This window comes from Typopeltis vanoorti, chromosome 3 (genome assembly GCF_054136105.1).
Source record: "Typopeltis vanoorti isolate ZY-2024b chromosome 3, IOZ_Tvanoo_1.0, whole genome shotgun sequence".
Lineage (NCBI taxonomy): Eukaryota > Metazoa > Arthropoda > Arachnida > Uropygi > Thelyphonidae > Typopeltis > Typopeltis vanoorti.
In genome coordinates this window covers 24484605-24497964 of record NC_143551.1, presented here as the reverse complement: position 1 = coordinate 24497964, position 13360 = coordinate 24484605, and the positions used below count along the sequence as shown (strand labels likewise).

At 37.3% G+C, this 13360-nt stretch overlaps 1 protein-coding gene across 1 annotated transcript in view; it reads right to left on the bottom strand.

Annotated features, from left to right (window-relative positions):
- Positions 1-13360, bottom strand: part of Polr3A (RNA polymerase III subunit A) — a 427591-nt gene that overhangs the window by 250183 nt on the left and 164048 nt on the right. The window contains exon 13 of the mRNA XM_090415517.1: positions 9158-9203. Coding sequence (XP_090271643.1) covers positions 9158-9203 — 46 coding nt within the window. The remainder of the gene's footprint in view (positions 1-9157; positions 9204-13360) is intronic.

The window sequence follows — 13360 nt, the reverse complement described above, 5'->3', positions numbered from 1 at the left end:
TAAAAGGAAGGCAAAGCAGAAGTGGGATGAGTCAAGAGTGGAAGAGGACAGAGAAGTGTACACAGAGAGAAAGCAAGAAGCCAAGAGAGTTGTGGCACAGGCAAAGGCCATGGCATATCAAGATCTGTATGATCAATTAGAAACAAAGGAAGGACAGAGAAAAATTTACCAACTAGCAAAATGTAGAAATAAAGCAGCAAAGGACATCTTACATGTGAGGCAGATCAAAGACGCTGAAGGAAGAGTATTATGGAGGGATGTGGACATAAGAAAAAGATGGAAAATATACTTTGAGGGACTTTTGAATGAGGAAAATGCAAGGACTCACAGAGGAGATGGACAGCCTTCTGAGGGAGATGGTACAGAACATCAGTAGAGTGGAAGTGACAGAGGCCATGAAGAGGATGAGGAATGGAAAATCGGTGGGCCCCGACAGGATTCCAGTGGAGGCATGGAAGGCCCTGGGGGAAGAGGGAATTGACCTGCTGTGAGACCTGTTCGTGAAAGTTTGCCAACAGGAAAATATATCCAGAGGAATGGTGGGAGAGTACTCTTGTCCCCGTCTACAAGGGTAAAGGGGATGCACAAGACTGTAAAAATTACAGAGGAATAAAGTTGATGTCCCACACAATGAAAATCCTAGAAAGTGTTCTTGATGGTAGATTGAGGAAGGAGGTGGAGATTGCAAAGGAACAATTTGGCTTAATGCCTGGTAGATCAACAACAGATGCTATCTTTGGGTTATGGCAGATGATGGAAAAGTATCGAGAGAAACAACAGGAGCTACATCTGGCATTTATTGATCTGGAGAAAGCATACGATAGAGTGCCAAGGCAAGAAGTCTGGAGGTGTCTGAGGGAGAAGAAGGTTCTGAAGAAATATGTCAGGTTGGTGCGGGAAATGTACAGAAATGTGAAGACAAGTGTACGGACCTGTCTGGGACAGACAGATAGTTTTCAAGTAACATTTGGCTTGCGTCAAGGGTCAGCATTAAGTCCGTTTCTGTTTAACATTGTGATGGAGGTGGTGACGGAGGAGGTGAGAGAAGATGCGCCTTGGACAATGTTGTATGCAGATGACATCTTGCTGTGTGCAGATTCAAGAGAAGAAGCAGGAACTAAACTGGAAAGATGGGGAAAAGTACTGGAAGAGAGAGGTATGAGACTGAGCAGAAGTAAGACAGAGTATGTGTGTTGCACTGTTGGCGGTGGCCAGGAGACAGATCTGGAGCTGAATGGAAATGTCATCAATAAAAGTGAGGGAATTTAGATACTTAGGTTCAATAGTGGAAGAAGATGGAGGAGCTGAGAAGGACGTGGGATGCAGGATGCAAGCAGGTTGGAGGAACTGGAGAGAGATGACTGGAGTGTTATGCAATAAGAGGGTGCTGATCAATCTGAAAGGCAAAATCTATAGGACAGTAGTGAGGCCAGCTATGACATATGCTATAGAAACTGTGGCCCTGAGGAAAAATAACATCAGCAGGATGGAAGTAGCAGAGATGAGAATGCTTAGGTGGATGTGTGGTGTGACCAGAAAGGATCATCTGAGAAATGACTATGTGAGGGGAACAGTGAAAGTTACGAACTTAGGAGCGAAGATACAGGAGGTAAGGTTGAGATGGTTTGGTCATGTGATGAGGAGGGAGGACAAATATATGGAAAGACAGATCATACAGATGGATGTGCAAGGAAGGAGGAAGCGTGGGCAGCCAAAGAAGAGATAGACGTAGCTGGTAGAAGAGGACTTGAGGATAAAGAACTTGGATGTGGTGACACCCCAAGACAAGAGGAGGAGACTCATCATCAACAGTGACTCCACTTAAGTGGGAGAAGCTGCAGAAGAAGAAGACTGTATTTATCAATACTGCAAGTTTATGTCGTCTGTGTACAAGTTGAATCGTATGTCTGTCAGTATCTACATCAATATTGACTTATATGATACAAACACTGTAGATGTTTTATGTATTACTAAAATTAGACATCAAAAATGAAAAGATAATATGAAAACAAAATGTATATTCATTCACAGGTATAACGATTCATGCAATGATAATGAAGAAGCAGCAACATGACTGCTTAACGGATGTCTAGATTTCAGTAGCCTAGCCCAAGGTTTCTGAAACTTTTTTTTTCCGTGGCCCAGTTATTTTTATACTTCATCTTCATGACGCACTAAAATTTTTATGGGCAATAGGTAAAATAAAACAGATTTGAATGTTCATAGAGTTACTTTACCGTTAACAAAGAGACTGTGAAAGGCCGATGAGGACGGAGCGCATTTTTCGTCTCTATTAATTAAACTATTTATTCAATAGTCGAGATGAAACATTCTTTACTTGTATTTTAGAGTTTTGTGAAAAAAAGAAAACCCAAAAACGAAACATCTAGGTTTACGAGTTTTTTCAGGCAGCCTGCCGTTTACATTTCGTGACCTGCTGCCGGGTCATGACCCACCATTTGGGAAACGTTGGCCTAGCCTATACACTAAAGAATGAATCGTTACAATTTCGTTTTATTTTATTCTAATTAAATAAATTTAATAATTAATAACAGCTAATTTTATTCAGTGATGATTTAATAGTGCTTCTTTACGTTTCTTTACATTTCTCTCAACTGTGAATGATGCCAAGTATGATCTGTAAGTGTTTGTGTGCCTAAGTTTTGATATATCAACATCATCATCATCAAATTCCTGCCATGTACCCTCAAAGGGTGTACAGGATATGACAGTATGACATGAAAAATTTACATCATTACTAACTTCCTATCTACAATTTTCCTCCAAATCAGTCTGTTACTTGTCAAGACTCCAACATTATCAGATCTTATATTTCTATTGTCTAAGGCACTTTGTACCGTATCAATCCACCTATATCTTTGTCTTCCTCTGGGTGGTTTTGCTGCCAACCTGGCAGAGAACACTTGTTTTGCTAATCTTTCCTCTCCCATTCTATTTAAGTGACCATCCCACCTGAGATTAGCTCTGCTAACGCATTCCTGGATGCTGACAATGTCAAGTTCTTTCCTAATATCCACATTTTTAATATGATATTGCCATCGATGCCATCTGTTCACGCCTCTAATCTTCCTCAGGACTCTCATATCTGTGGTCTCTAGTCTTTGGTCAAGTGTTTTACTTCTGACCCAGCTCTCAGATCCATAAGTTAAAACTGGTTTGAACACTGTCTTGTATACAGCTAATTTAGTGTTCTGACTAATTTCTCTCTTATTCCATATGAATTTATTCAACTGACTTCCCACCATACCAGCTTTGCTGATTCTGTTGTCTATTTCTATATTTAATTTACCATCGTTAATAAAAATCGTGCCTAAGTAACTGAAATGTTTTACTTGTTCCACAGGTTCTCCATTCACAACACAGTTGACATTTTCAATGATTCTGCCTATTTTCATTGTCTTTGTCTTTTTATTGCTGACCTTCATACCATATCTATTACAACAGCTATTCAATTTAGTCAGAGAATCTTGCAGACTTGTAGCGGATTTATTTAGAAGTATAACATCATCCACATAAAGCAAAGAGCTGAAATTAACATCTCCAATTTTGATATCAGGTTTAATACCACTTTCCTTCATAATGTGATCCATATAGATAATGAATAACTGAGGGGATAATGTACATCCTTGTCTCACACCAGATTTAACATTAAACCATCTTCCTGTACTTCCTTCAATTCTAACTGTTTACTTACAACTCAAATAAAGACTAAGTATTGCTTGATATAATGCCCCATTGACACCATATAACTGCAGCGTATTGATTAGCTTCTCTCTTGGCACCTTGTCATATGCCTTTTCCAAATCGACAAAACTTAAATACAGATCTTTGTTATATTCCCATGCTTTCTCGACTATTTGTCGTAAAGTGAAGATCTGATCCTGACAGCCTCTATTTGGCCTGAATCCAGCTTGTTCTTCAAGCTTTTCTTCCACAATTCTTCTCAACCGTTTCTCAAGTATACTTGCATAGATCTTGCTAGGAACACTCAGTAGGGAAATACCTCTGTAATTCTCACATTCAGTTTTATTTCCCTTTTTATATATGGGTACTATGAGAGCTCTACTCCAATCATCAGGAATTCGTCCCTCAGTCCAGGCTTTCTGAACTATGCAGTGCAGCCACTGTAAGACTTTTATACCACCATACTTCAGGATTTCTGGTCGAATATCATCTACTCCTGCTGCCTTTCCACATTTCAAGCCTTTGATGGCTTTCTCTACTTCAAGTATGGATATGTATTCCTGACTGCATGCCTGGTCAGTGTTTTTTACCACTGTGCTGTCATCACTGCTTGTTTCATTTAGCAGTTTTTCAAAGTAATTACTCCATACTTCAAGGATATCTTTTTCTCCTGTTTTCATGTCACCTTTATCATCTCTAACTCCTTTTACAGCATTCTTTCCTCCATTCCTAAGCTTCTTCAACAACCTCCAGAATATTTTGCCACCTTCCTGATATTTCTTTTCTATGCTCCTGCTAAATTCCTCCCATGAGTTTTGTTCAGCTAGTTTTACACAGTGTTTAGCTTTCTTACATTTGCCTCTGTATTCTCTAAGAGCACAAGCTGACTTATTTGCCAGGAACTTTTGATATGCTTTCCTCTTTTCCTTCCTGTCTCTTTAACTTCCCTTGTCCACCATAGAGTTCTAATTTTTCTATCCTTGCAGACAACTTCACCACATTCCTCTCTAGCTGAATCAATCCGGGTATTCTTCAAGGCTTGCCACTGAATCTCAAAGGTTTGGTTCCTGTTCTCAAACTCTTTCATTTTTTCTTCAATTATCTTTGTGAATTTTAGTCTACAGTTCAAATCTGAGAGCTGCTCAACTTTTATTCGCTTTAAGTCAGCTTTTGCTCTTAGAGAATACAGAGTCAAATTTAAGAAAGCAAAACACTGTGTAAAACTACCTAAACAAAAGTCATGGGAGGACTTTCACAAGAATATAGAAAATAAATATCAAGAAGGTGGTAAGATATTCTGGAGGTTGTTGAAGAAGCTTAGAAATGGAGGAAAAAGTACTGTAAAAGGAGTTAGAGAAGATAAAGGTGACATGAAAATAGGAGAAAAAAAAGACATCCTTGAAGTAAGGAATAATTACTTCGAAAAATTGCTAAATGAAACAAGTGTCGATAGCACAGTGTTAAAAAACGCTCAACTGGCATACAGTCAGAACAAAGAACAAGCTGGATTCAAGCCAAATAGAGATTGTCAGGATCAGATCTTCACTTTACGACAAATACTTGAGAAAGCATGGGAATATAACAAAGATCTGTATTTAAGTTTTGTCAATCTGGAAAAGGCATATCACAAGGTGGCAAGAGAGAAGATATTCAATACGCTACAGTTATATGGTGTCAATGGGGCATTATAGCAAGCAAAACTTTGTCTTTATTTGATTTGTAAGTCGGCAGTTAGAATTGAAGGAAGTACAGGAAGATGGTTTAATGTTAAATCTGGTTCAAGACAAGGATCTACATTATCCCCTATGTTATTCGTTATCTATATGGATCACATTATGAAGGAAATTGGTATTAAACATGATATCAAAATTGGAGATGTTAATGTGCTCTTTGCTTTATGCGAATGATGTTATTCTTCTAAATAAATCCGCTACAAGTTTGCAAGATTTCCCAACTAAATTGAATAACTGTTGTAATATATATGGTATGAAGTTCAGCATTAAAAAGACAAAGACAATGAAAATAGGCAGAATCATTGAAAATATCAACTGTGTTGTGAATAGAGAACCTGTGGAACAAGTAAAACATTTCAGCTACTTAGGCACGATTTTTACTGAAGATGGTAAATTAAATATGGAAATAGACAACATGATCAACAAAGCTTGTATGGTTGGAAGTGAATTGAATAAATTCATATGGAATAAGAGAGAAATTAGAACACTAAATTAGCTGTGTGCAAGACAGTGTTCAAACCAGTTTTAACTTATGGATCTGAGAACTGGGTCAGAAGTAAAACACTTGACCAAAGACTAGAGACCGCAGATATGAGAGTCCTGAGAAAGATTAGAGGCCTGAACAGGCATCTAGGATATTAGGAAAGAACTTGACATTGTCGGCATCCAGGAATGCGTTAGCAGAGCTAATCTCAGGTGGTTGGTCACTTAAACAGAATGTGTGAGGAAAGATTAGCAAAACAAGTGTTCTCTGCCAGGTTGGGAGGAAAACGACCCAGAGATAGACAAAGATATGGGTGGATTGATAAGGTACAATGTGCCTTAGACGATAGAAACATAAGATCTGATGATGATAATATTGGAGTCTTGACGAATAAGAGACTGATTTGGAGGAAAATTGTAAAAAGGAGGTTAGTAACGATGTAAATTTTTAATGTAGTACAATCATATCTTGTTCACCCCTTGAGGGTACATGTCAGGAATTTGATGATGATGAAACTTTCTTACATGTTATTCTTTTCAATATGAAATTCAATTTTATCCTGCTCAAGACTAAATAGTGATCACTTCCAATTTCAAATCCTCTCTACACTCTGGTGTCCTGCACAATCGAGAAAACATCACTATCAACAATAACATAGTCAGTGAGACTTTTCTTATTCCTTGCCTTTCTCTCCATTTGAATTTGTGCACATTTTTATGTTAGAATATGGTGTTAGTAATAACCAGTCCATGCCCTGAGCAGAAATCCAACAGATATTTGACATTATTATTAGCTTTGCTCTTTTCTCCAAATTTTCTCAAAATATTTTTGTATATCTGACAATCACTTCTTACTCTGCTATTTAGATCCCCAACAAGGACCAACTTTTCATTTTTCATTGTGTCAGTTGCTTTTCTAAAGCCTCAATAAATTCCTCCACTTCTACCTTAGTAGAACCTTCTGTGGGACCATAGGCACAAATAAGTCTCATTGTCCAGTTCCCCATTCTCATATTTGCCGACATCACTCTACTTGAGACTGCCTGCCATTCAAGAAGATTAGCCTCGTATTTTATGTTGAATACTATGGCTACTCCTTCTTTTCCTTGTTTGTCATTGCCTGAATATAACATTTTGTATTTATTGCTCAGAAAGATCTCACCAGTTTTTGTCTTTTTTGTTTCAGTCACCCCTATTATGTCGATCTGGTACTTATCTAATTCCTCAGCTAACTCCATTTCTTTGCCATTCAGGCTTCTTATGTTGATAGTACCGATCTTTAACTCTGGTGATGTTGAGTTGGGATGTGTTTTCAGATTTGTTCCAGTAGCTGACTTTTCATTGTTTGCACTGGTTCCCTGGCGAAAACAACGAGGGCCTTGTTTAACCGGACGACGACCCAGCCAGTATGAAATTTTGTCATGTTGTACCATCATTTTTATTTTTGATTTAACCAATAAGAATAAATTTGGTCGGCTAAATCCCAAATTGCCAGTCCATCCTCATTCGTTCAGTATCCAGGTAGATACCCAACAGGGTGCACTACGAGAAGGTGAGGATTGGACATTAGTTCAGAAGCCCTGGTCGGTTCTCTGCATTCCTCTAAGGGCAATGTAGAGATCTCCTCTCAGTTATACAGCTTTGACCATTAGTCCATTTTCTAATATTATCTATCTAGGTGATTCTAGGTCACCTCAGCACTATTTCTCGAAAGTCAAGCCCTCTAGTGCTATTTTAGATAAACTATTAGATCTGGTCATGTGGCCCAGCCACAGTAGTTGTTTTCAACATAATTTAATTATGACATTTTCTTGTGTTCTGGCAATGGAGGGGATTTTCCTTCTAATCGCATCATTTGTTGTGTGCCATGTTTCGGATCTTCAAAAGTTTTCTGTAGCACTTCATCTTGAAGGCCAATAGCTTTGATTTTATCTCCCCTTTAGCAATATCCAACTCTCACATCTGTACAGTAAGACAGAATTAACAAGGGTGTCAATAAGGCAGTCTTGTAAGTTAGCTGTATTTTATTGTCCTTCCAAAGTGGCTATAACCTCTGAAGGACAACAGTTGTTTTAACAATGCATTGTTTATATCATGTTCAGATCAGCAATCTCTGTATGCACTCCATGTAAGACAAATAAAAGAAAACCAGTAGTAGTGCATAGCAAGCTGCAATATGGCGGTGTGCTTGCCATTTCAGAGAAATCTTCATCAGATAGCATAGTGAAAACTTGCTGTGAGCCTACTACATGGTGAAAGATAAGATGTTAGGTGAAATTAGGTTGCTGTGAGAGTAATAGAGTAATTCACGTAATTCAATTGAAAAGATGACAAGATTAGATAAGGTCTTTTTGTGTTATAACATATTGGCCAGTTCTTATAGCAATATCTTCAAAGCAATGTAATTTGCTTTCATTATTATTTTGGAAACAAAAAATGGTAAACCATCTCACTTTTGAAGGGTAGTTTTGATTGCATAGCATGTAGCGATATTTCAGTAGTAGGATTTTTGCTAATATTGCTTTCATCCTGTTGCGTGTATTTTATCTTAGCTATCAGATGTAAATAGTCTGGAAGAGGGATATTACAATCACAGTAATGTTCAATTAACTGTAATTTTTAGAACAGATGGAAAAATTCAATGTTAGAAGTGTTACAGCTGAGTTGACAGTTAAATTTATATATGTCTATGTTATAATAATATATTGGATGGTATTGTTGTGACTATGTTTTAACAAGTTCTGTAGTTTATTATTAGCAATGAAGCCATTTTGTAATCTTAATACCTGAAAATGCTTTTGATAGCTTTATAGGTTTTGAATATATGAGACTATTACGACTGAACTTGATATTTTGATTTGGAAAGAGCAGACATGATTTTAAGCAGACTGGATAGCATAATAAATTATGCTATCCAATCCGTTGAGAATTCTGCTGGAGATGGAAAATATCTTTGAGACATTATTTTGGGTTTAAACCATAATAGACAAATGAGTACTGTAGGCATTAATAAATTGTGTTAATATTACCAATTTTTTATATGGGTGATAAGAAGAAAAATGCAAGTAATTGCCAATATTTTCAGGTTTGTGGTTTACTTTGGTGCTAAGCATAAGGATCTGACTGATCTGGAAAATATCAATTTAAACAGAACTTTATATCAACTAATGTATTCAATGCTCCAGGCTTAAATCCTTGAAATCTGAAATATAAAATTCAATTCTTTATAGACATACCTGTAATTTGCTAGCAATCAGTCTGCGATCACCATACCTCAGATATCTGGGGGAAAAAAATAAAATAAAAATAATATAAAAAATATAAAGTAAAAAGTGGGGAAAAGGACAAACAGCAAGTAAGACAATCGTTACATCTCTGCTCCCTCCCCAAAAAAAACATGAGAATAAGGGCTGGGAAAAGTTTTGAAGAAAGAAAAAAAAAATTAAAATTTGTGACTTTTTTTACAGTAAAACATATTTTAATGTTTTAAGTGTACTGAGGCTTTCAGAACTGTTATGAAGAAGTGAGTCTGCTTCTTCATAAGTTTGAAAACAAGTGTAATATACTGTCAACTCTTTCTATAAAATGACTACCAAGAAGTCCCAGCCAAAACTCCACAACATCAATGTCTACAGTGAAGTTCACTGTAGACATTGATGATATGTTATAGTAGATAGTTCAACTATATGCAAACTATCTACTATAACATACTATTCCTTTCATCTCTAGGAACTCACTTTAGTAAGTGTCAACTGTATGTCAATAAATGCTATCACCTATAAACAATTATACAAGTTTGATTATAGACTTTATTCATTAAAACTGAATATCACTATGATATATTTTGCTGTCTTTATGGCTGGCAGCATCTTCAGAGAGATATGCAACACAAACAGACAAACAAAAAATGTTTCCGATAACTTATTTCTATAAATTGAAAAATACTGCATTGAAAGTTCTGATCACATATATCATTAGGCACATCATGCACATTCTATACATTACTGTGTAAACCTTGTATGTGATTACTGGTATAAGAGGTTGCAAATGTGCCATACACTAATTAATGTTTGAGTCTGCTTCTTTCTTCTCTTGTATTTTCAACGTCACCTATATGTTCTTTATTTATGGATTTTGAAACCTCTTCCAGTTTGATCCACAAACTGGAAGAGGTTTCAAGAAAGTTTCAAGTTTTCTGGAAGAGTTCTTCCAGAAAAACATCCTGAGGTATACAAAATTCCTTTCCACAAGGAATTTTGTATACCTCAGGATGTTTTTAGAATGGAATGTTACTTTTAGGTGAGCATAGTAAACTTTTTAAGATGTTATCTGGTTTGAAGGATGTTCTGACATTGACTGATATGTGCTGCTAACATATTTGAAGAAAATTATTCATATGTAATTAATTTCTGGGTTAGCATAGAACAGTTCATAAGAAAAAAAAATTTTTTTAGTAACATCTTTGAGTAACCTTTTGAAGTTCTTCTTTTCTTTTAATTTCATCATTCTTGATATTTAAAGCTCTATTTTTAAAGATTCTGATAACACCTAATTTTTGTTGAGGGTGATGGAAAGCACTTGCATGTAAATACCTGTGTTACGTCTGGTATTATCTCTCCGTTGACCAATGCTATTTGATTTAGAGGTCACTACTCTTTCCTTTACCTTAATATACTATCCTTTACCCTTATATATCCCTAAATCGTCTGCCTAACATTTGAGTATATGATCTTACTGCTAATCTGACAATCTCTAAATTTTGGGCCCCTAGAAAATACCTATTCCCTGATCTCTATAAGTCATCCACATTTGCTCAGCCAAATTTATTTCCTGCACCAGCCTGGGCTTTAAGGACAGAGTCAAACTTGGCCTAGGATGGTTATAGAGTATCAGATGCCACTAATATAATTCGCTTGAAATCAGAAGCCGTAGGTTTTCTAGTCTGTTTGCAGTCGTTCCCCTTTTCCTTTCTTACTTAGGATGTCCCCGCGCACATATATGATCACCAGGTTATTATTTTTTTAAGATGGGTCAGTCAACATTGTCAGAAAAACAAGCATGAAAGGTAACATACAAATTTAATGAATTCATAATTAATTACAATACCAAGACAAAATTGATATTAATGCTAGATTAAAACTCTTACGTTTCTCTCACTCTCTCATTCTTAGATAGACATGGATTTCTTAATCTTTACAACACTATTCCTTCATCTTATGAAATATTTGGTTTACAACTTAATAGGAGCCAGCTAGGTATTTGGCACATTATTGATCTCCTTCGAGTAGGTCATGACAGAATCTCTAGTAAGTTAATAGTTCTCAGAATTTAGTTTTAATGGTATAGAGTCATACACACATATATTAATTCTTCATGCTTATCCTTATCATAAATTCAAGATACGCTTTCTTCCATTTCTGTTAGTCAAGTTCTCTAAAGGGCTAGAATATGACAAAGTACTTATCTACTCTATCTCAGGTTCTTTCTGGATTTTCTCCGTTCTTCCTTCTTGCGAGGTTCTGGCTGCCTTGGTTCTGTTGCCACGTGGGAATCACGTGCTCTCCCTAGATCAGGTGCTCAGTTTCTTTACTGAGGATTTACGTCGATGCTATTTCTTACCGATGCCCTGTGCTCAAAATTTGCAGTGTTCTGTGGCGGTGCCATACTGGGATTTCTCGAAGATCACCTCTTAAAAATAAGAACTGAAATACGATGACCACTCGAAGCACATGGTGAGAACACAGGAACAAACAAAACAAAACAGGGCAGTTTCAATTCTGTGTTGCAGGTTTGATACGCTCCCCATGAGTGCCGCCTTCTGAGTTTGATTTCTCCTTTCGCCCTTTCGATTCGTCTCCGACTGGGTGACTTCACCGTTCCTCATACGGGGCTTTCCAATTCCGGGAATGCATGCATCTTGATGTTTACCAAATTATTGGCATTCTTTCATGTGTAGAAATTCACTGATAATCACTCTCGTGTGAGCTCTTTTTGTTTGACTTATAGTTATAATAAAGTACAAACACACTAACTACAATACAAACAGTTCTTATTCTAATTTGCCAGTTTGTTATTTCTTTTAAGACATAGTTAAATTGTGCCAAAATGATAAGTATGCTCAATTAATGGATATCTTCTGTTAGACTCTGGAAAGGTGACTTTATTCAGAATGAGGTCACCTGTTTCAGATCTAACAAAGCCCCCCCCCCCCCCCCCTTCTAAAAAAATTTTGTCCCCGAGAAAATTTTTCTCCTCGGTCTCTCTCTTTAGTGCTATTTCATTATCAGTGTTTGGAGCTTCAAGTGAGGCTTGATGAGCATGATTAGTTACGGCTCTCACACCTTGTTCATTCGGATTGGAGCATCTATCTTTGATTAAACTAATTTCTTCCATTTCTCCCCTTTGACTTATCGCTGTTTCGGTTTTCTCTTTCCCCTTCCTGACCTCTGTGGTGTCTGATTCCATCTGAGTATCAGTTACGTGCCCCTCCCCCTTTTTCTTTGGTTTCTGGTTTCTTATAGCGTTCCTTTCTCTTCCTCTGAATCGAATGCTCTCTCTGGAGTAGTCACATGCGAACTCATGCTTCCTTAGAAAATCTTCTCCTAACATCAATCCCTCGTGAGACAACAAGTTCCCGGGAAGGATCAGGAAGTTGTGCCAAACATGTAGACCAAACCCTAGTATCTCTAATCTCAGTCTTATGTATCTTATGGCATAAGTCGTGGAGGTAGATATGCCCAAAAGCTTGACTGGGCTCTTTATCCTCACAGCTCTCCTACTCACATCAGCCCCAGTTTCCTAAGATAATTTTCAGAGATCAGGGAGACCTGAGAAACTGTATCGAGGAGTGCTCTGAGATTCCTCCTGCCAACCCTCACTTCTGCTGTTGTTCCTTTGAATCATTCCCCATCTTGTCTTGCCTCACCATCAAGGGTCTGGCACAAATATGGGATGTGGCTTTGGGCTGATACCTGTATCTCAAGGAGTCCGATGTTATAAGGCAATCTCGGGCCAAATGCCCTAGTTTGTTACAACTATAACACTGAGGAATCTCTCGATGGTAGACTCTTTTACCCTCTCCGTCTGAAGACAAAGAAGAGTCCGATCCACATTTCCGCGTTTAATTTCTCCTTTTGCCTATTTCAATTCGTCCCCGACTGGGTGACTTCACCATTCCTCATACAGGGCTTTTCAATTCCGGGAATGCATGCGTCTTGATGTTTTCTCAGAGGTAGCACCCACGGACGCTTACGCTGCTATTGTAGTACTTCTAAATAAATCTGTTACAAGTCTGCAAGATTCCCTGAATAAACTGAATAACTGTTGTAATAGATATGGTATGAAGGTCAGCATAAAAAGACAAAGACAATGAAAGTAGGCAGAAACATTGAGAATATTAACTGCATTGTGAATGGAGAACTTACAACACAAGTAAAACA